The following is a 23064-nucleotide window of genomic DNA, read 5'->3' as shown; positions in this document are numbered from 1 at the left end:
TGAAACCAGCAGCATGAAGTTCACGCTAATTCAAAGGGAGCTACCAGAGCAGTATCCCAGCAGATGGGACAATTTTTTATATTTTGATCAGAAATTTAATAGTTTACCACATTTTATACTTACAGGAAACGCAGACTTACTTAAAATGCTTTTTTTGTTTTAAGTGACCCTCCTGCCAGATCTCAAACAAAGCAAGAATGTTTCTGAATAGTTTCAATGTAGTCAGTTTTCCAGATTTTTGATATACTTGCATTGCACCTGTTTTGCCCATGCCTGTTCACAGCAGTGTGACTGCCTGAAGAGCTGCTTTATCTTCCCAAGGAGAAAAAGTTTGGTCACCTGCACTTTGCAATCCCTGTTTCCTTTGGCATGCTGTCCATGAGATAAAGATAAGTGTCTAATAACCTCAGCAGGGATCCCACTTGCCTTATTTGAGCATTGGCAGATGATCACATTTCTCTCACCTATCTGGAATTTCCTATGCAAGCATTCATTAGCTGGTAGCAGTAGGAGACGAGCTAAGAAAACACCTCTAAAGCATTTAGAATCCTAGTGAATCTTTGAGTCTTAGTGCTGTCTGTGTGCTGCCAATTCCATCTTCATTTGGAACTCTGTAAGGACACAGAGTAACTGAAGTACAGCAGTTCTGGCTGGTCCAACCTGATCCTGTCCTGTCCTTGTGCAAGGCAGCAGTGACGGCTGCACTGAGGGTCTGCGTTGCAGTGGTGCTGACGTCAGAGCTCACCCCACTTCCCAGGACCTCCCATCCCACAGAACCACAGAAAATGCCAAGACAAATCAGACCCAGCTTCAAAGTCCAGCATCTTAAAGTCCAGAGTCCAGTCTCTGGCTGCTAACATCTGTCTCAGAAAGTGGAGCAAACAGATGCTCTTTGGGATCTGTGCTCCTGGCCATCTCTACTCTGCTAAACTGAAATCAAGCCATCATAAAGAAGTGGACTTAACATCCAGTGCTGTAGGGTAGTTTTAGTGGTTAACGGGGCTATTTTTAGTCTCTTCTTCCTTATCATCCTACTTGTGTACTGCTGACACATCCAGCATATCCAACAGTTTGTTTAGGCAAAGAATCTGCTGTCATAATACAGATCACAATCTTGAATGAGTCTCCTCAGCAATGATGTTTTAGCTGTGTATGAGATTGTTGGGTTAGTCATGATTTCCAAGACTGTTCTTGATTAACTGACTGACCTATTAGTGCAGGTTTGAAAATGTAAGGCTCAGCTAAAAACCTGCTGTAAAATACTTTTGGAGGGTGTTGAATTGATCTAGGCATTTCACTGGATTTTTAACAGTATTCTGGGATGTCTCTCCTGGCAAATGGTGTTAGTTCAAGGAGAGAACTTCTAGAGAAAGGCAAAGAGTGGTACTGTTACTGCACTTGACAAATACCCCTTTAAATCAAAAAATCTCATTAATGTGGACAATAATTCCTGGCAGCCACAGCCAGCAGTGTCCATATGTGAAGGACAGTGGATTCTCTCTCCATGTCCAGCTCTGCTGCTGCTCCTCCTTTTACCCAAAGCAGCACCACTGGCTGAGTTTGCCTTCAGCTTTGGGGCTGTTTTCAGGCTCCTAAGTATTTGTCATAGATTTCCCCAAAGCAGTTTGGACAACTAATGAAGACAGGCTGAATTCCTCTGCCATGCAGACAGGTTCTAGGCTGGGTGGCCTCTCAAAATTCCCTCCTGGCACAGTTTCCTACTAAAATTTGCCATGAATTTCTCTCCTGAGAGATAAGGGGCAGTGGTGAGGTGCCAAGAGCCTTGCTCCTCTGCTGAGCTCTTACAATGGATGCCAGAGAAACTGGAGCAGGTACTTTTTACACTGGGATTTTATACCACTTGGAAATCCCATGTGAAACATTCCTGGTGGATAACACAGTTATTGTTTATTTGACCTCGGGCATTTCTTGCAGCTTTACCCTTGGGGTTTGTTTTTTGTGCTTCTGCAATCCCTAAGGGAGTTGTTTCTCTGCTCCTCTTGTAAAACCAGCTTCCATGACAACTCCTGGGGGCTTTCCATTCATTTCTTTACACACACTCAAGCTTTTTTTATTCCCAGACTTCATGAGGATCTAGTCCCAGCTCTCAGCAGTGTCTGCTCTCGTATAACTTCATCTGCACAACGTCTGATCACAAGCCTTCACCTATTACGTCAGAAGGGAGCTGGTAAAGCAACAAAATGGTACTAAAAAGAATCAGACCTCATGGAAAATGACAGAGATCTGGTGCAGAAAACATGGACAGCACAATATGCAACAGCACTGGAGAAAAAATTACCCAAAGGTTTCCCATAAACGAGGTGCTCATCAGCTGGAAACAAGGAGAGGAGGAACATCAGCAGTTAACTACACAGGGCTGGAATTCTGCCTGACATTCTTTATAAACACAAAATCCGGAGGAAGGAATCTCCTTGTTCCTTCTTGGTTTCACTTTTTCCTTGAAGCTGCTGATGCTTAATGAGTTTCAAAATTTCCGTGTTATGAGTGTCCTCTTGAATACCACATTCCTCACATCATTTCTTGAGGATGTCTGTGCAGTCTCACTTTTCCCATGAGTTATCCAAGGTAGCTGTGAAGGTGAGGCACTGGATACATTTGCTTAGGAACACACAGGATCCTTTCCTTGAGACAAAACCCTTGCTGGACCAATATGTAGTATTCTCACTAACACTGCTAACTCAGGAGTAGTAACTTTTTTGTGCTTGGGCCATCTTGTCTAGGCTGTGCTTTTGCCAAGAAAGGTTGGACTAGATGATCCTTGAGGTCCCTTCCAACCTGGAATTCTGGGGTTCTATGATTCTCCATCATTTCAATATATATCCTTCAGCTGAATGCATTTTATGCTAAGCATTTGGAGGAACTAATCCACTCTGACCCCATGTAGCCTTAAGCCATCTTTATTCAGCATATACCAGAAGCACTTTTCTGAGGGCAAACTAAATTTGCTGTAAAATTAAGTGTATCCTTAAGTGCTTTCCTTAAACAGGAGCCTCTGGAGTTGTTCCTGTTGCATCACAGTTCGGTTCACAGCCAGGAACTCCTCTGCCAGTTCTCAGAAGTCAAAGAACCTGATATCATTTCATTGGAGATTTTCATTAGGATTTTTTCTTTTTTGAGTCAGACTCCCACAAAGAAGAAAAACATTCTATAAGCAATCATAAGGAGGAATAAGGAATTTGCTGTTCCCAGAAGCTGGTGTTACGCACAGCACCACCTCACTGCCTGTAACAGTAACAGGCAAAGGAGTGTATGGGCAACTCAGTATTTCAGAGATTCATTAAATGTTCTCAGTTGGGAGGGACCAACAAGGATCATGGAGTTCAACTCCATGCTGAGCTTTTGCTGGTTTTTGTGACCAAAGGCTTTCAGATGGGCTCTTCTGCCAGGGGAACAAGAGGACCTGGGGGATACTGAGGCATATCCAGCCCTGTTAAAAGATTTTGCTCCTCTGACACAAACACGGCTTATTTTTAACTGAGATATTGGCAGTTATACATTAAACCCCCAGTACTGACCACCAGAGCTTTGCCCTGCAGGCACAGCAATGGGGGCAAAGGCAACTGTGGCCTCCTGGGAAAGGACAACTGAACCAAAACCAACCAATCCCACGCAGCAAGGATTAAGCTCTACCCACATCCTCAGCGTGGTGGAAATTTTGACAGCTCATTTCCATGCCGCAAGAAGAGGGAGGATCATGGGACAGCCCATACCACAAGCTGTGAAAGACTAGTAACTCCCCTGTGAGTATATGTGGTGTATCAAAGGGCAGGGGATCTCTGCAGACGAGGTGCTGAATCACAGGCGAGGTTGTTCCTCTGTGACATGACAGCACACAACACATGAAACTGGGTGAAAGAAGAACTTGGTGTTGTTATTCTCAGAGTTGATTTGTCCTTTCATGTTCAGAGTCGTGGAGTGGGGAATGTACACTCCTATTCTTATCTCCCAAGTTTCCCAGCTAAAGAGCTCTAATCTTAGCTTCTGGGAAGACTGAAAGAAGTCCAATAAACCACCTGCTACGCTGCAGTATCACAGAAGGAAGTAGAGAGAGACAGGAATAGAAACCAGCAGCAGGGAATCTGTGTGATCTGACTGAGGCTGAGCAAGCACATTGGATCAAGTCCCTGAAGCCAGTCTGGGCTCTTTTTCTGGTGCCTTACACTTTCCACTCGAAAACACCCTAAAATCCACATGCCTGAGGCTCAGCAGCACTGACCACCCAACACCCATCCTCGCCGAGCTCGTGTCCTCACAGCCATAGCTGGGAAGTCATCATTCCTTGTGTTTTCATAGGAAAATGATGAAGTCTCCCGGCTCCACTCCCATGTTACAGCTAAGTCACTGCACTGCTGGAGCTCCTCCACGTCCAGGCCAAGCACAGGATCTTGGTGCACTGCATGGCCCAGGGTGATGCTTGGGTGAGCAGTGACAAAGGATACCACAATAGGAACCTTGATTCTCCCCACATCCACGTGGCACTATGAGGTCTGGGATCCCCGATTCTGCTTGGTCACTTAGACACAGCAGGTTTTCTGCCCTCTTTCCCTAAACATTGTGTAACTGTAATTGTTTTTCAAGGGCAAAGAGTTGCTGAGGGAAGACTCCTGTTGACTGAGACAATAACATGTCAAGGGCTCGTGGTTCTAAACAGGGAGAGTGTTGTGTATAGATATTGTAGTTGTGGCCATGGCTTTGTTACTGAGAAAATTCTTTTAAGGGCACCAGAAAGTTTACTAATATATTCCAATTTTATTCATGCTGAGACGAGGCAGTGCCCAGACCTGATCATCAGAGCTCAAGTCCCGTGGGAGCAAGGTCAGGGGAGCCAAACAATGTGTGACCAAATAGAATCATAAAACATCCCGAGTTGGAAGGGACCTGCAAAGATCATCAAGTCCAACTCCTGGCCCCACACAGACCACACCAGTATCCCACCATGTGCCTGAGAGCATTGTCCAAATGCTGTTTGAGCTCTGGTTCAGGTTTGGGGCTGTGACCACTGCCCTGGGGAGCCTGTTCTAATGCCCAAGCACCCTCTGGGAGAAGTATCTTTTCCTAACATCCAACATAAACCTCCCCTGAGAGCTCCAGTCTTTCCCTCAGATCCCGTCACTGGTCACCAGAGAGCAAAGGTCAGTGCTGCCCCTATAAGTGACCCTTTAAACCTCTCAGGGCAAAACCAACCTGTCCTGTGAAGGACAAGTGGTCTCCCGACACTTGCTTGGAAGCAAACACTAGGAAGAAGTGAGAACTACAGCATTGTGCTCTGTAACTACCACGAGAAACCAAATCCAAGTTTTTGTTAAAAAAAGACAATTTCATGTTAATATTTCTTTAGCTGCCTTTTAAATGGTTGACTCAGTGCTACAGTATTGTCTGAACAAGTCTGTTGAGCACTAAATATTCTTGAATAATTGAATTTACTCCAGAAGATGGTGATAAGAGGTATCATCATCTGTTCTCAGCTTACTCAGCAGCAGGCAGCAATAATTTGCTTTTTTGGAACATGATTACTCCAAAGACATCCTAACACACTTGGAATGTGTAATCTGGAAAGATCATCCTGTTTCATAGAATCATAGAGCAGTTTGAGCTGGAAGGGACCTTAAAGACCATCTAGTTCCAACTCTGCCATTTTACAAGGGGGACAGAAAGGCCCTTTGAGGACCAACACAGGCAGCTGGACAGTGAGGTGAGGGTGGGGAGTGACCCCCCCAGCCCCTGCTGCACCTTGAGGCCAGACATGGCTTTGAACTGGGAACCCTTCAGCAGCACTTGTAGGGTCACCAGGCTGACAAAATATGTTTGAGCTTTAATAGGAATATATTGACAAACCAAACTGTTTCCTTTTCATCAGTGTTTTTCGTGGAGGTTTTCATAGTTGCATTGAAAGGATTTATCAGTCAGATTCTGGTTTTGGTCAACATGAGGCAAAAACTCTCATTTCTTTAAAAAATACAGGAGAACTGCTTGGGAGGCAGAGTTTCACCCAGCTCTGGATGCACAGCAGTGGTATGAGCCCCACTCAACCCAAGAGCACCTGATCCATCTCCTCACCTGCCCAAAGTGACACCAACTCATCATGGGGTGCCCTGGTCCTTACCACTCAGTTCCCTTGTATCCCCCTGGCCCCATCTGGGACAGGTCACCTGCTGTGCCTCTCCTTGCTCACTTTTGGAGACTTCCCACTGTTAGAAAGCTCCTTGAACACAGAAAAGAGCAGAAAATATAAATTGAGGAGGGGTGGGAATGAGGGCAGGGGATGAGATGAGTCCCTTTGGGAAAAGAGGACCTCCTGACATCCACATTCTCTGCCCCACAGGCTGGGCTGCCCCGGGCTGCACATCTCAGCTCTCTCTGCTCCTGCTCTAGGACAGGATTGACTTCCTCAGGCTCACCTCTGCTTCTCCAACACAGCTGGCACTGTCCCACTCCAGCCCTGGCACCAGGAAGTTTGGGTCACTGCAGTGAGGGATGAGTCTCAGCAGGCACAGCCTGGACACAGCACACAGGATTACAGCCAGAAGGGAAAACGCTACCATTGGAAGGAAAATAGAAGCATGCTTCAAAATAAGATAAAATTGGTGCCTCTGGAATGGTGATGGATGAATGCAAACAAGTTTGGTGTGAGTTAGCACTCCCTGAGTGCTCTCCCACAGTGTGTGGAGGGCTCAACCTGCTGTCAGCTGCTGAGCAACATGGGAGGGTGGGAAAATTTGCAGACAGGAGAGTGAATTTATCTGTCTTACATATGACAAGGTGGCAGCCCCGGGGCCAAGAGGGCTCCAGGCTGTTTCAACAAGCTGGATTATGCATTTGCACTGGTTTCATCCTCTCTGCATCTCTCTGCACACCTCGAAAGTTCCCCCCCTTGGTTTCCTCTATCAATCCTGGCTCTCCCCACTTGGAGGTCAAGGCGTGAGCCAGCTATTTGTGACCTCACTAGAAAAACTCCCTCTGACTCCTTCTACTCACGTTAGTCATTCCTTGAGCCCATTCCAAACTTTGCAGTTGGGCCAGCACCCACGGTGCTCTCCTTGGATGAAAAGGGACATGTCTGAACTGCTCCTGCAGCGACCAGGTTGGGAGCACGTCAGCTCCTGCCACCAGTGCTCCGGGGTTTGAGGCATCACCATCAGCCTGAGTCATTGCCACACCTGGCTGTGGTAACAGGTGGCCAAGGAGCCCATGGCACCAACCTAATCCACCTCAGCACTTTAAACCAACCGGTGGTTTTGTGGGATTTTATCTCTTAAGCGTTTAACAGCAGAGGGAAGCCTGACGTGGAGAACCGTGTGGGCTTGGCTTTTTATGTAGTGCTTGTAGCATTTGGAAAATTGTCTTCTGTGTACTAAGTATCTGAGTCATCCTGGGATAGCACTGCATCTACTTTTAGATGTTACCACGTGCTGTCCTCTACCACAGCTTGTGAGGAAAGGGTCTTTTAAACCATCAGGGAAAAGCTCACGCTGCCAACTCTTCCTCTTCTCTCTCTGGGCTTTGGAAACTACAGTGGAAAACAAAAGGCATTTTTATCCTCTTAACTTCAATTAACTGAAAAGGCAAAATATCTCATGATCAAGCCAGGGTGGTTTGGGAGTGCTCCCTGTGGTCTGGGTGCCAGACAATGGAATTAGAGGTCAAGAATGCTAGGGCTGACACCACGTGGTGCTTATCCCAGCTTTTCCAGCAAAGCACATTTCCTGGAAGCCCTGCAGGACTCACGTGCCTGGCTGTTTGGCCACCCTTATAAAGGTTAATATTTACCAGAAAGATCCTCCTCAGTCATCCTGCCCACGAGCCCATGTGAGCAGAAAACTCCCTGTGCAGAAATTCCAGCTAAATTGGCAATGAGGAGACCTGGGTCAGAGCGGGGGGGACTGAGGAGAGGCTCCAAACCTCCTGAGTGGAGCACAACAACAACACGTGGGTGCTCTGGAGACACCCTGGCAGAGCAAGTCACCGGTGGCACTGAGCTGGGGAGCTGCTGGTAGCATAGGGCATCATCCCCTGCCAGCCCCTCAGTGCTGCAGTGGCTGCTGGCAGTAAGTGCAGAGCTCTCTGACACAGTCTGGGCCATCCCGTTATTTAATCACCCTCTCCTTCACCGAGCTGAGCTCTGTGGTCCCCATTGCAACCTGCCAAGGCACAAGAGTGCCAGACATGGTGGGGGTCAGACATGCTGGACCCTCACCCAGTGCTAGGATGCCACAGGGCTCAGCAAGGCATCAGTTCCGGACAGGATGGGGAGGAGCTGGCAGCTCTCCTTGCCCTTCCACACCTGCACGTGGGTAGTGACCCTCAGAGGCACAGGGGTGGGACATAAACTCTGGCAAACCTCCGGGTGAGAGCAAGCCTGTCAAAGCATCTGCTGAATCCACTCTGTCTGAAGGGACAAAGATTCTGTGCTGACTGGTGTCCAGGTGGGGTGGAGCACTTGGGATATTAAGTAAAACCCCCCAGATAATAAAAAGGACCCCAAACTTCCCTCCTCTGCTCCAGCATTCAGCAAAAAAAAACCTGTTTCCTGGGCTCTCCTCTAGGCCAGGGCAGCCCAGGGGGAGGCTGGGTGCTGGGAGAAGCGGGATCACTGCCCAGGCTGTGTTTATCAGCTGCTGGGCTCTGGCGTTGCTCAGCAGGCACAGGGCTGGGCATGGCTGGACCACAACTGCTCTGCTTCCACCTCTGCCAGCACCTGGTTGGACCCAGATCGTGACTGAGCCCCTGGCCACAAGACACCACCAGAGCAGCCACAGCTCACCCAGGAGCCCAGGGACCAGAGCTGACTCCTTGAGACTGGCTGCACAACTGCTGGAAGCCTCCAGTACACACCCCAGGTTTTTCCTTGCTGGTGAGAAGGGCAGCAAACTCCAAGGACAACATGACAGCATGAGCTCAGCCACCAGGCCCCACAGGGACTTCCACCTCAGCACTGAAGTCTTCTATCACCACAAAAATTACACAGAAAAGGCACCTTCTTCTCTGGAAAAGTCACCCAACTAAACAACTAAACCAGCATCCAGCTTCTTGCCAATAATATTCCTGTTTTCCCTCCCTCTCAACTCCCGTGGTAAATACATATTTGAAGAAGCCAGGATGGTGTGGGAGGCAGTTCCTGCACTGACAACTCTCCATTCCTGTTCCCCTTCAGACCAAGGATGCTGAATGCTCTGTGCTGAGTCAGGATAACTGCAATGCAGCACAATAGGAATCCCTCAAGGAGCTGCAGCCAACGCTGGAGGCTCCGGCTGCTCCAGCCTTCAACCCATCAGCACTGGGTGTCCTGCTTTGCAGTCTGCCTTGGAGCAAAGTGCTGCAGCTGTGCTTCAGTTCTCACAGTGCTCCGATGGAAACCCTCCTCATCTCCTGCCCCAGGTGCTCTTGGTTCCGGCCAAGGGACTCAGAGTAAGTGACACTAAGGAACTGAGCTGCATCCACTGGGATAAAGCAGCTTGGAAGGGCAGAGATCAGACATGGTAAAAACTGAGCATTGGGAGGGGGAGTTCTGGTCACCTGTGAAGCTCCTTGGCAGGATTTCAAGGCCAGGCTTGACGAAGCTTCAAGGAGATTGCCAGGATTGAGGGGATTCCCAGGATCAGCCCAGGCTCAACACAGAGGGGTGAGTGCTCCCCTCAGCTGCTTTTCAGCCATTTGCTTCCCTTCTTCCCCAGCTGAACTAACCCAGGATAATGCCAGGGTCCCCAGGCTGCGTCATCCTCAGAGCCCAAAGCTGGGGTAAGATGTTGCAAGTCTGGGATCCCAGTGCGGGGGCGCTTCCACATAGCACTCGCTTCAGAGAGCTTTAAACAGCTCCAAGCTGGGGGAAAATACTCCTCTTTTGAACCACAAACTATTCCTGGCAACTGCTCAGCTAAGAAAGAGCTATAAAAAGTCAAACTCATTCACAACATAAAATGTAGTTCTGCGTCATCGTTGCTACAGGCTGGAAAATGCCCGCAGGGGTCACTCTTGTTGACTTCCCTAAGCAACATCTGCTTAAAAAAACCTCCTGCAGTCAGCATGACTGCTCCAAGCCCAGCTCTTGGCTGACTGAGCATGCAGTCAGGTTTGGGGACAGCTCTGGGGCTCAGGGGGACATGGCTGGGTTGACCCAAGAGACATGAGCTTCACCCTTGCCATAAATCCCAGCACAGACAGTCTGCATCTCGCTGGCACACAGCCTCACTGTGGCTCAGGGGGGCAGGAGGGTGGCTGGGGGTGTGTGATCAAAGAATCACAGAATGGTTTGGGTTGGAAGGGATCTTAAAGATCATCTTGTTCCAATGCCTTGCCATGGGCAGGGATGCCAATGTGTGGAAAAGCACCTGGGAAAAACAGGCAAGGGTAAGCAGGGTCAGATACGACGATCTGGGTCTCCCAACATCACCTCGAAGTGAGATTAGGAAAGGACTCTGGTGACAGAGAGTTGTATGATAAAATAACTTCTTTGGTTTCTTTCTTTAGAAAACATCTTTCACGCGTGGTATAAAAACAGGTAGTTAAGAAATAAATTTCAAGCCAGCTGTACCAGTGTGTTTGGAGCATCCTCTCCCTCCCTGTGCCTCAGCAGCAAACTCCCTTCTCAAACAGAAGCATGACAACAAAATGCAAGCAAATCCTCAGTGGGAAATACTGTTAAGTGACTAAAACCCCCAAAACCCCCAAACTTACACAGTTTAAAACAAAGCCAAACAGTTTTCTATAAATGCGACCAGGTTCTTCCCCAGAAATAATGGCCCTGGATGCAGGTTTTTCTTCTGATAAAATATTGACCCTTCCTGAGGGCTGGAAAATCGGTGAACTCCCAGGAGCTGCCCTGGCTGCTGGCACAGGGATGCTATTCTCACACATTCTATCCCATCCCATCCCATCCCATCCCATCCCATCCCATCCCATCAGCAGTGACACAGGTGCCATGGCACGGTGCAACTTCATCGCTCATTTCTCATGCTGCTTTTCAAGTTACGTTTGGAAAGATGAATAAATTAATGAAGCCTCAGAAGATAAAAACCAAAACAAAGAGCACCCAAAAAGTCCAGTTTGTCCTCTCAGGGCAGCCGGAAGCGCTTGCGGACCTTCTCCTCGATAGAGTGGAGCTTGACCAGGCGCAGCGCGACCAGCAGCTCCTTGGTGACTTCGGAGTGCTCCTCCTTCTTGTGAGTGAGGAAAGCCCGGAATTTCTCCTGGATGGCTGCCCTGGTCCATGGTACCTGCTTCTTCGGTGAGCGCTCCAGGATCTGCTGCAGACGCTTCAGCTTCTTGATGGGGATGTTCTGATACACCACGAAGTCTATCATGGCTTGTTCGCAGTCGTCGTCTTCTGCGGCTGGTGGGGGAAAACAGCTCGGAGGTTAAAGGGACACAGGAGAGCAGGGCACAGCCCTTCCATGGCTCCCTGTGGGACATCTGCCCAGGAAGGTGGTGAATGCCCTGGGCCTGGAAGTGTTCAAGGCCAGGTTGGATGGGCCTTGGAATAACCTGGTCTGGTGGAAGGGCAAACTTCCCATCAGTGATGCACCCTATGCGGGGCAGTTGGAAAACAACATGTGAAAGTTCTGAAGAAAGTCAATATACCTGTTCCATGCTCCTCCCCATCAGGGAATAGAGGAAAAGCCCAGACAAATCTGAAGTAGTTGCAGTAAGTATTTACACATTATTTTTCCTGAAAGTTTCTGTTTTCCCACACAGATTTGTAAATCTTGTAACAGGACCCGCCCTAAGCACAGCCCCAATCAGGCGCTGGGATGGGACAGATAGAGCCCTAGCTGGTGGAAGCTGCTGGAGTGCATCCAGCAGAAGGAATGAAAACAGAAAGAATTTTAAAGAGGCCAAGGCCAAAGGATTACTCAACCTGGGAGAGATAAGCCCAGTTTCATGCCATTGCAAACTGGGAATGGTTTCACTGTTATAGTGGGGTGAGTTGGGCTCCACTGCTCAGGCTCTGCCTCTCTGGCAGGCTCGGGTTGATGATGAGCAGGTGCCCGTGTGTCTCCTGAGAGGAATCATGATAAACTGGAGTTAAAAAAACCCTTCAGCTCTCACTGCTGGGGCCTTGTCTCTCTATAAATATCTGCAAGGGGCTGGTCTGGCTGCGGGGGCCGGTGCCTGACGCACGTGCTGCTGACACTGCTCTGACCTGACTGTCCCCCACCCCCGGGACCGCTCCCCACTGGTGACGGAGCTTTCCATTCTCGGTGTTGGGATCATGCTCCTGGCAGGGAGCTCACGGTGTGAGTCAGGCTTTGTAAGGAGTAGTGTCTGGGCTGATGGTGCCAGAAGATGAAAAGGCAAGAGCTGCAAGGGAGGAAGTCTCCATGTTCTCTCACCACAGAGGAGAATCTTTTAGAGTCATGGGATGTCCTGAATTGGAAGGGATCCACAAGCTTCATTGAGTCCAAGTCCTGGCCCTGCACAGACCACTCAAAAACCCTACAACATGCCTGAGAGCTTTGGCCAACTCTGTCAGGCTTGGTGCCATGCCACTTCCCTGGGGAGCCTGTTCCAGTGACTGACCACTCTGTGGGGGAGTTTTATTGAAACTTTTCTACAAAGCTTCATCCTGATGGAAAAATGACATTTTTTCACACCAGAACAACCTCCCCTGGATGTGGTGAAGTCCCCATCACTGGAGATTTCCAGGACATGACACTGGATAATCTCATCCAGGCTCATTTTCCCATGAAAGGTTGGACGAGATGAATTATCGAAGTCCATCCCAGCCTGGGCTGTTCTATGGCTTTATGACTGATTATATTTTTGGAAGTTAAGGGTGCAGGTTCACTGCCACCTAGATCAGTCACATGGAATTTGTTTCCCATGTCTGGATCCTCAGGGTAGAGCAGGTGTTTCCAAACAGCTTCCAGACTCACCTCAACTGGCATCAGGCCCTTGGGATGTTTTTTCAGTCCCTTTCTCACCCGCTAACTTGGAGAGGAAGTGTGTTACAAAGCACCCTTGGAACAGAGCCCTTTGCTCTGCCCTGCACCTTTCCCCTGTTCTTTTGCCAAGAAAGGTTGAACCAGATGGTCCTTGAGGTCCCTTCCAACTCGGGATTCTGAGATTCTCTGATCTGATCTGTGCCCACTGGCTGTTCGTGCCCAACCTTCTGCCTGTGCCACGGCTCAGCACTATGTCTGCACCATCACGGTGACGTGGTTGACACCACGTCTCCACTTTTACACCTGACAGGTCAAAATCCACCCTACACTCAACTCCCATGAACCTTGGGTTCTGCTCCACTCAACCTGCACGAGACCAGGCTGTGGCTGCAAAAAAAGCTTCCGGAAAACAGGTGAAGTCGAGAAAAGGGAGCTCAGGAGCCATGCCAGCAGCCAAGCTGGCAACCTCAGCTGCAGAAACTATGCCTTGTCCCGGCACTCCCAGTTGTCCCTGCTAAGATCCAGCAGCATTTCACTCTTTGTTCTCGCTGAGCAGTGGCTGTTGCTGGAGCCCAGCACCCTGTTCTTGCTCTATGGGACTGACACTGGAAGAAGATGAAGGGAGACAGACTATTTTATCCATAATTATTATTAATTATGGACCACTCCATGCTTTTACAAGCCATTTCACCTAATTTTGCATCTAAGTAGGAGAAAGTCACCAGGAAGTTTGCCCTCGTCCTGGCAGCATCAGGGTCCTGGCATGCTGTGCCCATGGCTCACCTGGTCCCTGTGTGGTGTTGCCTCTCTCCAGTCTGCAGGACATGCAGAGGGTGTCATGGTACTTGTTGCCCTGCACGTTGGTGACCTTCCCCTGCTGCTCACAGTCCTGGTGTGGCTGGCATGGATTGGTGCTGGAGTTGGAGGAGAAGAAGCCGTGGGGACAGTCGTGGCACTGGGTGTCCTCAAAGGGGGTACCTGTTCATGGGGAGACAATGGGACCATCAGGTGACAAGCTGGCACAGGAGCAGAGGCAGGAGCTGGGGATGATGCCAGACATCATTTGAGCATGAGAGTGATGTTTTGGAAATGATCCCTGCCTGCAGCTCCCCTGGGAATTGGATGTCCTCATGTAGGGCAAACAGCAGTGCTTCCCCCAGCCTTCTCCCAAACCTGTGCTGGTAAATTGTCAGCAGCCCCCAGACATGAAAGGACAACAAGAGGACATCTCATCTGCTATGAAAAAGCCACCACCTGAGTAGAAGTCACCTGCCAGGCTCGTGGCTGAGCTGCCAAGCCAGCCCTTCGCTTCCTAGAGCCTTTCTTCCCAGAGGCTCCCGAGCAAGTGAAAGTAAAAGTTTCTGTGGAGGTGAAAGGTCAGCTGTCCTCAGCTGCACTGTCACTGCTCCCCCTGGCTCCAGGCCACCGCTTTTGTTGTGTCATGGGCATGATGCCACACAGGCAGGATTGCACAAAGTCTCTTGCCTGGGAGCAGAGGGAAGGGCTCTGGGGGCAGGAGATTGTCCACCCCTTTCACCTCCTCTTCACAAACCAGATTACAAGCAGTTTCTGCCTTGTTGCACTCCAGGCTGTTGCTTTGGCTTTCCCAGAAGTGTGCTCTTTCAGGTCCTTCCCAACCCAAACCATTCTAGGATTCTAAGGCCCAGCCATAACCCCAACATCTGAGCCACTATTTGCAAATGGGAAATTCCAAAGAAGACAGTTTGCATGGGGGGACCACACACACAGATCAAAGCCCTCATCCAATCCAAACACCAGCAAGCTCTGCCCACAGCCCCCAGGCCATACCTTCCCCATCCAAACACCAGCACCGGCAGCCCCAGGGCTCTGCCCACCACGCTGGACACTCAGTCCTTGCTGTGGTGTTCAGGTGGCTGGGCTGGGGCACAGTCCTCCCCACACAAGAATCCATTTGCAAAAAGTAAATAATAATAACAAAAAAACCAGCTTCTCCTCAAATACCCAGCTTGCCTGCATGGCTCCTCTGTCCTAAAGCCAACCCTCCAGACAAACTTCATGTTTAATTTCAGAGCCCTTCCCTGTAATGCTTGGAGATCTTTTTCCCCCTTTGCCATGTTACTGCATTTTGTTGTGTCCTATAGAAAATTAGACCCCAAACCTCAATCATAAACATCATCTGAAGACAACAGGTATTTTTCCCTCTGGCTGGTGAGCCCGGAGCTCTTCCATGCTACACATAGAAGGACTTCAAAAGCCTCCATGCTTCAAAAGCCTCCATATTTCAAAAGACTCTGCTGTTCCAAGTATGAAGCAAGTTGCTGCTGGGTTTGCTGGTGCTGCCCACACTGGTTTTCTGTCCCCTGCTGTGGTTTCCAGGCAGAGCCTGGTCCTCAGTAATTGACAAGTTAACACACATTTGGAGCAACTAAAGGACCAGAGAAATCTGTAGCAGGGAAACAACAGGAAAATTCCCTGAAATATCTTGGGATTTGGGGCAGAGGAGCCATGCATCACACAAAGAGATGGAGCCTCAGACTCATGAATCAAAACAAGGCTGGTTTTGTGGATTTAGAACCTGGCTGTATGGCCATTGTGTGTTTTCAACTCAGCCACTCCAAATTGCTCAATGAAAACCCACAAAACCCAGCCCCAGAGCTACACACATTCACCAGCCCTGCCCTTACATCCTCAGCTGCCGTTTTCAGTCCAGATTCCCAGCTCCTGGGCTGCCCATGCAAGGAGAAGGGAGCTGATGGAGGATCAGGAGCAGCTTGGACCTTTCCACCTGCCTGTGGAAGAGGGTCAGCAGCTGCTCTAGGGATGGACAAGTCACAGCCTGGCTCTGTTCAGGTGAGGCAGGTAACTGGGATTGACACATCCCATCTAAGTGTGGTGCTGGGGTTTTCAAAAGCTTTCAAAGTGATAGCTGGAGAAAAACCCAACCAAATTCCTCCTCGGATAAGAAGCAGGAGCGTGCCAGCAAGGATGGCACTGTGCCAATGAGCTAAAAGGGAGTAGGTCAGGTTATGGGCAAGCACTGTATTTGGCTGCTGTATTTCTCCTCGATTTCTAGCTCCAGCAGAGATTTTGGGGCGTGACAAGAGCCTTGTGAGGATGCACAGCGCCCGTCTGGGTACTTACCTGGCTTCACAATACCAGAGCCTGGCGGGCACTCGGAGTGCCTGATGCAGAACTCCATGTTCGAGTAGTAGCCCTGCTGGCACTGGCAGGCACGGTTGTGTGTGGCATTGCACTGCTGCACCTCCACCTGCTTCTCCCCGCAGATGACGTTGCAGTACCGGCACTTCTCCAGGTAGTTCCAGTACTGAGTGTAGTGCAAATCCGGGCAGGGCTCGCACACCGTGGCTCTGTCCCTGGAGCAGTGCTGTGCCACGAAGGTCCCCGGCGGGCACTGCTGGCACGTGATCCTCTCGCTCGTCACAGCATCCTTCCACTGGTACGTGGGTTGGGCATCGCAGGCCAGCTCAGCCAGCAAAAGGAGGAGAGGGGGAAACATCCACTACAGCAAAGACAGCGCAAAGAGCCCTGAGCTCATCCTCTGGCAGAGGCGGGAGCAGCAAACCCGGCTGCTGCTGTTACAGAACTTGTTATTGTTGATAGCACAAGAAATTGTTCTCCCTCCCGATGCTGTCCCAAGCCCCAGGAGCCGCTGCCCTCCTTTGCCATCCCAGGTGACAGAGCACCCTTCCCAAACCCATTTGTGATGCCTTCACAACCCAGTTTCCCTCATTCAGAACTTGAAGCAGCTCCAGCACGTTCTCCTCCTTCACCACCATTTGCAGTAAGAGACACCTTTGCAAATCAAGAAGCAGAAGGGAGTTTTCCAGACTAGCAGATACAGAGCATGCTCCCTAGGATCTCTGACGCTCTTTGGAAAAACAGATGCTCAGCACAGGACTGAATCCCAAAGTTTGTTTATCCACCCTTTCCTTTCCAGAGCACGCGTGCCCAGCCTGACAAGCAGAAGGTTCATTACCTTGGATGGATGCCTCAAACTCGGCACGTGGCAGGATGGCATCGGACCGAGGGCTTCCGAGAGCCGCGATCAGGAATCTGGGGAGACAGAGAGAATTCCTCAGAGGCTGCTGCTGGCTGGGCCGGAGCTCCTGCAGCAGCAGGTTCAACCCAGCCGGCCAGCGTCAAAACAGACGGAGATGGGGAAGGGCTAATAGGGAAAGGCTGATAGGGAAAGACCGGGTTTCCTCGCCTGCTTTCCTCCGAGGGAGATGCCGGCTCTCCCCAGCGCAGGGACGGAGCAGAGCCTTATAGCGGCTGCGGGTGGGAGGCTCTGACTGCGCTCCGATCACCCACGCAAACACCAGACACGTAGAATCGCCCGGGGGAGGGAAGTCACCCCCAGCCCACCGCAAAAGAGAGGGAGCAGGAGCTGGTGGGGAAACAGCCAAGGTCTCCCTTTCCCCGCCTTCCCTCCCGTTCCCATTCCATCCGCCGGGACCGGCTCCGCTCACCGCACCTCCGTCCCGCACCTCCGCACCGCGCCGCTCCTCGCCGCTCCCCGCGGCCGGCAGCACCTTTATAGACCGGCCCGTGGGAAAGACCCCTCCTGGGCAAGGGGAGGCGACATCACTACTCCATCCCGGCCCCCGAGCCCTTCCCGATCCCCCGCTGTGGCGGCACCGTCTCCACCTTCCCATCCCGGAGAGCTCCCTCATCCGAGCGTCGCTTTCGCTCTCGTTTCTGCATTTGCCTCTAAAAGTGAAGCTTTCAGAGCAATAAAGTTCATTTACCTGTGTGGAGGGAGGAGGCAGGCAGGATTCGCACAGTTTTTCAAAGCTATTTAAGTTTTACAGGGGGTTGGTGTGGAATTTTTCTTCTGGCAAGGGGAAAAGGCAGGGAAATTCCCCTGGGAACGTTCTGTTCCCCATATGTAAACGCCAAATAACTTCCCAGTAACAGCAGTTGCCTCTCGCTGTGAGGACACAGTTTGCCCCGTCCCAGAGGGGCCGGTTCTGGCTGTGGCTGGAGGCAGGGAAACCAGCGCTGTGGGGAGCATCCCTCCGGCTCTGCCCAGGGGCTCCGGGATGAGACCCCATCCCACTCCCGCCCCCTCCGAGGGCACTGACCCTGCCAAAACGGTCCCGATCCTCAGTGCCCGGGCACTGCATTCCTAAAGCTTTAACTCTCTCCTTTCAGGAGCACCGAGGATGACACCAGCTCCAACCGTAACACTAAACACCTACCTTTTGTGGACAACAACATCCAGCAGCTAAGAAGGTCAGCACTTAAATCCCTTACAGGTGACAATGACATAAGTCCTGGACTCCAAGGACTCAAATGAAAACTGAACTCAGCCTTGCAGGTACAGCCTTGGCAGAGTGTGTGTTCCAGTGCCTGCTTCAAGACACGGACCTCCTGCACTTTGTCTTGCCCTGTCTCACCAGATTCCCTCTGAACAGACATCAGTGAATAGTCAAGAGCAGATGCTTAAAAAGCAAATGCAAAGTCTCTGGAAAGATGAGGGAACCACAATGAGGACCTGAGAGGATGTGGAGGTTTTTCTCCTCAGGAGTCAGCCACCAGCTCATTTTGCAGATCACTACAGAGAATTAACAATTCTGCATTTGCCTCCTGCCTCTCGCCTCCAGCTCTCAACCACTGGGGCTGCAGATGGAGAATCTTATGGGCTTTATTCTGAACATTCTTAAAGAGCAAACCTACAAGAGCTAAACACACCATTCACCAAGAAAACCAAACCCAGTTCTCCACTACCCAGGAGAAGGAAACCCCAGTGGTTAGGAGGAATCCAAAGCTCCTTCCATTAAGATCAGGTTCCACCCACCTCTGACTCCAGCAGGAGCCAAGGGGGGTCAGTACTATAGTCCAGCAGCCAGGTCTGGGTGTGTTTATTTGCACTTTATACAGAAAAGGTGATGGGCTGATTTTCACAAGCCACTCTAAAGTGATGTTTCATTCTACTGCTTATCTCGATGCCTTGTAGCTCTCCAAAGTAATCTTGATGTTTTGTAACTCATTTTGACATAATCCCTGAGCCAAGGGCTGCTGGGATTTTGCTTCGTCATAGTGCATCAGATCAGTAATTAATCAGCTAATCTCCCAGCACTGCTCTGACACTGAGGCATAGCCCTCTGAGGACGTTTTTTTGGCTGATACTCACCACTAGACTGGATGCAGTAGAAAGCCCTGCTCTGGGCTCACCCAGCTGGAGAGTTCCAGTGGGATCCCTCTGCCTGCGGCTTGACCACCCGGGAGCAACAGAGCGTTTCCTTCTCCAGAGGCAGAAACACAATTTCAATTTTCCTTCCCTGGCTTTCACATGGAACCCACAAGGTGCATGAAACAATAGCAGGTGATACATCCTGGATGGCACCTGATGGCTGTCCCTGTGTCCCAGCCATGCTCCTGCTGGGATAGAAACAATGTGCCGGGAAACTCTGAGTCCACAGCTCCTCGCTGCACTGTGATGCCTCATCAACAATTATTTTTGTTGTGAATTTGACAACAAAAATGTGTCAGGTGGATGCCCCTAGAGAGCGAAACAACATGTAAATGGGATAGAAAGGGCTTCCTCAGGCAACCTCCAGCTTTTAGGGAGTCTCATGGAACGATGGCCTTTGATTAATCTTTTTCTGTCTGTTCTTTTGTTGGTCCAACAAACCTCCCAGAATGGGTTTATTATGATCAGTGCCTGATCACCAGAAAGCAACAACGTGACTCACTACTGACTCTGAGCAGTGGAGGTAGCATAGAAAAGGAATTCAGCATCATATTTCCATGGCTCTGACTTCTCTTCCCCATACAAGGCATAGTTTCACACTTCAGGGCGTGCAGCAGCACTACGTTCCGAAACCACTCTTGCAAAATAAGGTTCCTTGTTAATATTCAGAGAAAATTCTGTGAAGCAAAGAAATCCCTTGCTTCCCATCAGTAACCACCTTGCCAGCCAAAGACAGGGCTCATCTCTTCCCTGATAAAATATCTTGCTTTGCTGTGTTTGGTCTCTTTTGTGAGTCCTTTCATTTTTTGGGGGGGGAAAAAAACAGCAGGAAAGGTTTGTTCAATGACACACCACTAAAACTTCAGACAGGTCCAGGTCTAGTCATAGCACTGCAAGGCAGGAGCAATCAAAAAATTAGAATCTACTTCCTTCATGATCTGTAACCCACACGTCATTTGCTTCTGAAAATCAACAAGGAGTGTCCAGGATGGGTTTTCGTCCCCCAAGCATTAAGTAATTTGCATCGAAGCACCTAAAGCAATACAGATTTTTCTGAACCAGTTTTTTCACTTTCTGTTCTTTATAAGTAGTGAACTATCTCTGTCTTTCCTTCTTGTAAATTCAACAAGTTTCTAGATGATAGACAGTTCTGACTGCTGGAGACCCTCTTCAAGGTCTCATGGAACCACAGAACAGTTTGGGCTGAGAGGGACCTCAAAGCTCATCCACTTCTCCCATCTCCAGCACCCGTTAGCCTCCATCTGTCCTGAGCTGCCAAAAGCAGGGATTGATTCCCAGATCCGCTGCAGTGCAATTCCCACTGCACCAGAAACCAGCACCAAACACAAACCCACCCCAAACCAAATCCTGCACTGGCACGTCTACGGGTGAGACACTGCGGTGTTTCAGAGCAAGAGATGAAGAGGAGGAGTTCCCTGGACAAAGGAATAGAATGTGCTGGATGAAGGGATGGAAAGCACCCTCAGCAAGTTTCCCTCTCAGTACAAGAAAGACAAGGAGCTACTGGGGAGGGTCCAGCAGAGGCCACAGAGATGATGAAGGGTCTGGAGCATCTCTGATGAGGAGATACTGCAGGAGCTGAGCCTGGTTAGTCTGGAGAAGACTGAGAGGGGTCTCATCAATGCACATAAATATCTCCAAGGGGTGCCAGACTCTTTTCATTGGTGCCCAGCTACAGGACAAGGAGCAACAGCCATAAACTAACATGCAAGAAGTTTCACCTCAACATGGGGAAGAGCTTTCCTCTGCCAGAGGGTGGCAGAGCACTGGAACAGCTGCCCAGGGAGGTTGTGGAGTCTCTGTCTCTGGAGACATCCCAAACCCACCCAGATACGTTCCCGTGCCCCCTGCTCCAGGAGACCCCTGCCTTGGCAGGAGAGTTGGACCGGGTGATCTCCCGAGGTCCCTTCCAACCCCAACCATTCTGTGAATCTCTTGAAGGCTCTGAGATATTCTTAGCATTGTTTCTCTGCCCTGTCTCACAACAGAGCATCACCAGGTTAGAACAGACTTCAGACTAAGACAACTCCAGGAAAAAGAACAGCTTTAAAACTACTTTAGCTGAGAGGAAAAAACAGCATCATAGTACTTGTCCCAGTCAACTCCTTTTCAAGTGTGTGGGGTGATTTAATCCCACAATACTTTTCAAGTATTTCCTTCAGTCTTGCTGGATCTGGCAGCATTTTTGCAGATCATTTCCATCAGCAAACCTGACAAGAGCCGTGGTGTCATTGCTCCCTCATGGCCATGCTGTGGTTTCCCTCCAGTGGCACGAGCAATCAGCTGCAGCTTTCCTGGAAGAGACCTTCCCAGCAGACCAGGCACCGAACCATCCACCAATAAACAACATTTTACTGCTCACTGCTCCCAGCCTCACTCCAAATATTTTTCTGTTCATTTTTACAACACACCTATATTTACGTACATTTTTCTGTCATTCCCCCACTTATATGTGAAACATCCAGGACTTTATCTCCATTATTTATTCTTGTTTTGCTGCACTGAATAGGTACATGGCTAGAAGGTAATGTTCATCCACAGATTTAAACATGACAGAATATATAATAGCCCAGAATTACCTCAATTCCTACTTAAGTCTTTGTTATTTTAATTGTTAATGAAGTACAAAAGTTCCCATTTCACTGCCAGCAACTCTGAGATTTGAAGGGACACTGAGTTTGAATTCTACAACCAGGGGAAATCGGAACGTTTGTTAAAATGCAGCTCACTTTTCAATTTTATCAATTAAGAATAAAATTTTATTAACATAAAATCTTCCAAATTCCATCAATATGAAGATCACCTACAGGGTATAACCTTTCCACTTGTTCCTACTAGGGCCAATGTTTTTATATCTGGTTATTTTTTTAAATTGCTTTTTTTTATCAAACCAAATCTCATTTAGAAAAAATGGTTTTATTTTCCAGTATAATTTACAGCAGCTATAGAAGATTTAAAATTGATACAATTTTTTAGGTTAGCCACTTATACCCACTACTCTCAGAGAGTGGAAGTATCAAGGAATTTTTTTAACCCATCTAACTTTACTTATTTTAAAGTTTTAAATCATTTAGTTCCCTTTTCTTCTTGGAAAGCAAATCAGATAACACAGGCACATGGAACTACCAGCACTGAGTGAAGAATAAAGCCTCCTTTGAAACATATTCCAAAAAATCCCACCATGATGGATGATGGAATCAGGCTTTGGGGGGCACAGCAGCTGAGAGGGACCTTCTGCTCACCTTCCACTACTGGAATTTGTCTGTAAACAAATGATCCTTTCAGTAGCTTCTGCTACTGGAGACAGTGGCTGCTGCCAAACCCCAAACAATGAATGTGAATCACCTCTTCCAGGAACACCAGTGGGGTAGGGATGGGTAGTCTGACCTCTTCAGCCAGCTCAGTTCCATTGCAGTAGCATTCCCGGGGTTTTTCCATGATCTGGTATTACCTGAAGGGCCCATAAATGACAGGTGCCTCCAGGATATAAAATTTCATCCTGAGTGGCCACAGGAGAATTCAGAGGATGAAACAGTAAAAAATTAACCTTCTTAGTTCTAACGATGTTCTGCTTTTCCTCCTGCAGTGAGACCTTTCAGACTTGATCGCCTTTGTCAGAAAACAATCCGTGTGGGTGCTCAGCTCGTAATCCAGAGGCAAGGATCACAGGGATTTAAAGGAACCTCCATCCTACTCCTGCTCAGCAAGAGCCAGAGCACAGCCGCTGCCTTCTGCTGGCACAAAGGGCTTCCTGCCCTTTCTGTGGGTGAGATCATGACCAGAAGAAAACTTGGATTAATCGCTGCCTCTTCACATCACTGCGGCACTTGGGGCACTTCTTCACCACCTGTAGGAATCAATGAACAAAACACATGGAGAATGTATTTATTTTGGAGGAAATGCCAGAAATGGAGGGAGTTTTTATGTGGGCAAATAGTGACAGGA

General features: G+C 49.2%; 2 protein-coding genes across 7 annotated transcripts in view; both read right to left on the bottom strand.

The window, feature by feature from the left end:
* Positions 1-10447: 10447 nt before the first annotated feature.
* TNFRSF6B (TNF receptor superfamily member 6b) lies at positions 10448-17929 on the bottom strand. 3 transcript variants are annotated; one of them, XM_032126636.1, is made up of 5 exons: positions 17651-17929; positions 16879-16955; positions 16023-16401; positions 13683-13877; positions 10448-11347 (listed from the first exon to the last, which is right to left on the bottom strand). In XM_032126636.1, exons 2-5 carry the CDS (start codon positions 16918-16920, stop codon positions 11070-11072), a joined length of 894 nt encoding a protein of 297 aa, XP_031982527.1. In that variant the 5' UTR covers positions 16921-16955; positions 17651-17929; the 3' UTR covers positions 10448-11069. The 3 variants fall into 3 exon arrangements, with proteins under 3 accessions (XP_031982527.1, XP_031982526.1, XP_031982525.1); XM_032126635.1 differs by lacking the exon at positions 17651-17929 and adding an exon at positions 17377-17500; XM_032126634.1 differs by lacking the exon at positions 17651-17929 and adding an exon at positions 17097-17285.
* A 3765-nt stretch (positions 17930-21694) lies between these two features.
* The window catches only part of RTEL1 (regulator of telomere elongation helicase 1), a 45682-nt gene continuing 44312 nt past the window's right edge, over positions 21695-23064 (bottom strand). For 3 of the 4 annotated variants that reach the window (XM_032127202.1, XM_032127205.1, XM_032127203.1), the window contains one exon: positions 21695-22966. In XM_032127202.1, the coding sequence (XP_031983093.1) occupies positions 22892-22966 (75 nt within the window). In that variant the 3' untranslated portion in view covers positions 21695-22891. The remainder of the gene's footprint in view (positions 22967-23064) is intronic. The other variant, XM_032127204.1, reaches the window with a different exon arrangement.

The sequence above is a fragment of the Corvus moneduloides genome, chromosome 17 (assembly GCF_009650955.1).
Source record: "Corvus moneduloides isolate bCorMon1 chromosome 17, bCorMon1.pri, whole genome shotgun sequence".
NCBI classification, from domain to species: domain Eukaryota; kingdom Metazoa; phylum Chordata; class Aves; order Passeriformes; family Corvidae; genus Corvus; species Corvus moneduloides.
This window is presented reverse-complemented; position numbering and strand designations above follow the sequence as displayed.

Coding starts and splice junctions, on each gene's coding strand:
- TNFRSF6B (XM_032126636.1), bottom strand. CDS start 16,920: ATGCCATCCTGCCACGTGCCGAGTTTGAGGCATCCATCCAAG. Junction 16,402..16,878: donor GTTTGAGGCATCCATCCAAG/GTAATGAACCTT, acceptor TCTTTGCTGTAG/TGGATGTTTCCCCCTCTCCT. Junction 11,348..13,682: donor CAACACCACACAGGGACCAG/GTGAGCCATGGG, acceptor TTCCCCCACCAG/CCGCAGAAGACGACGACTGC.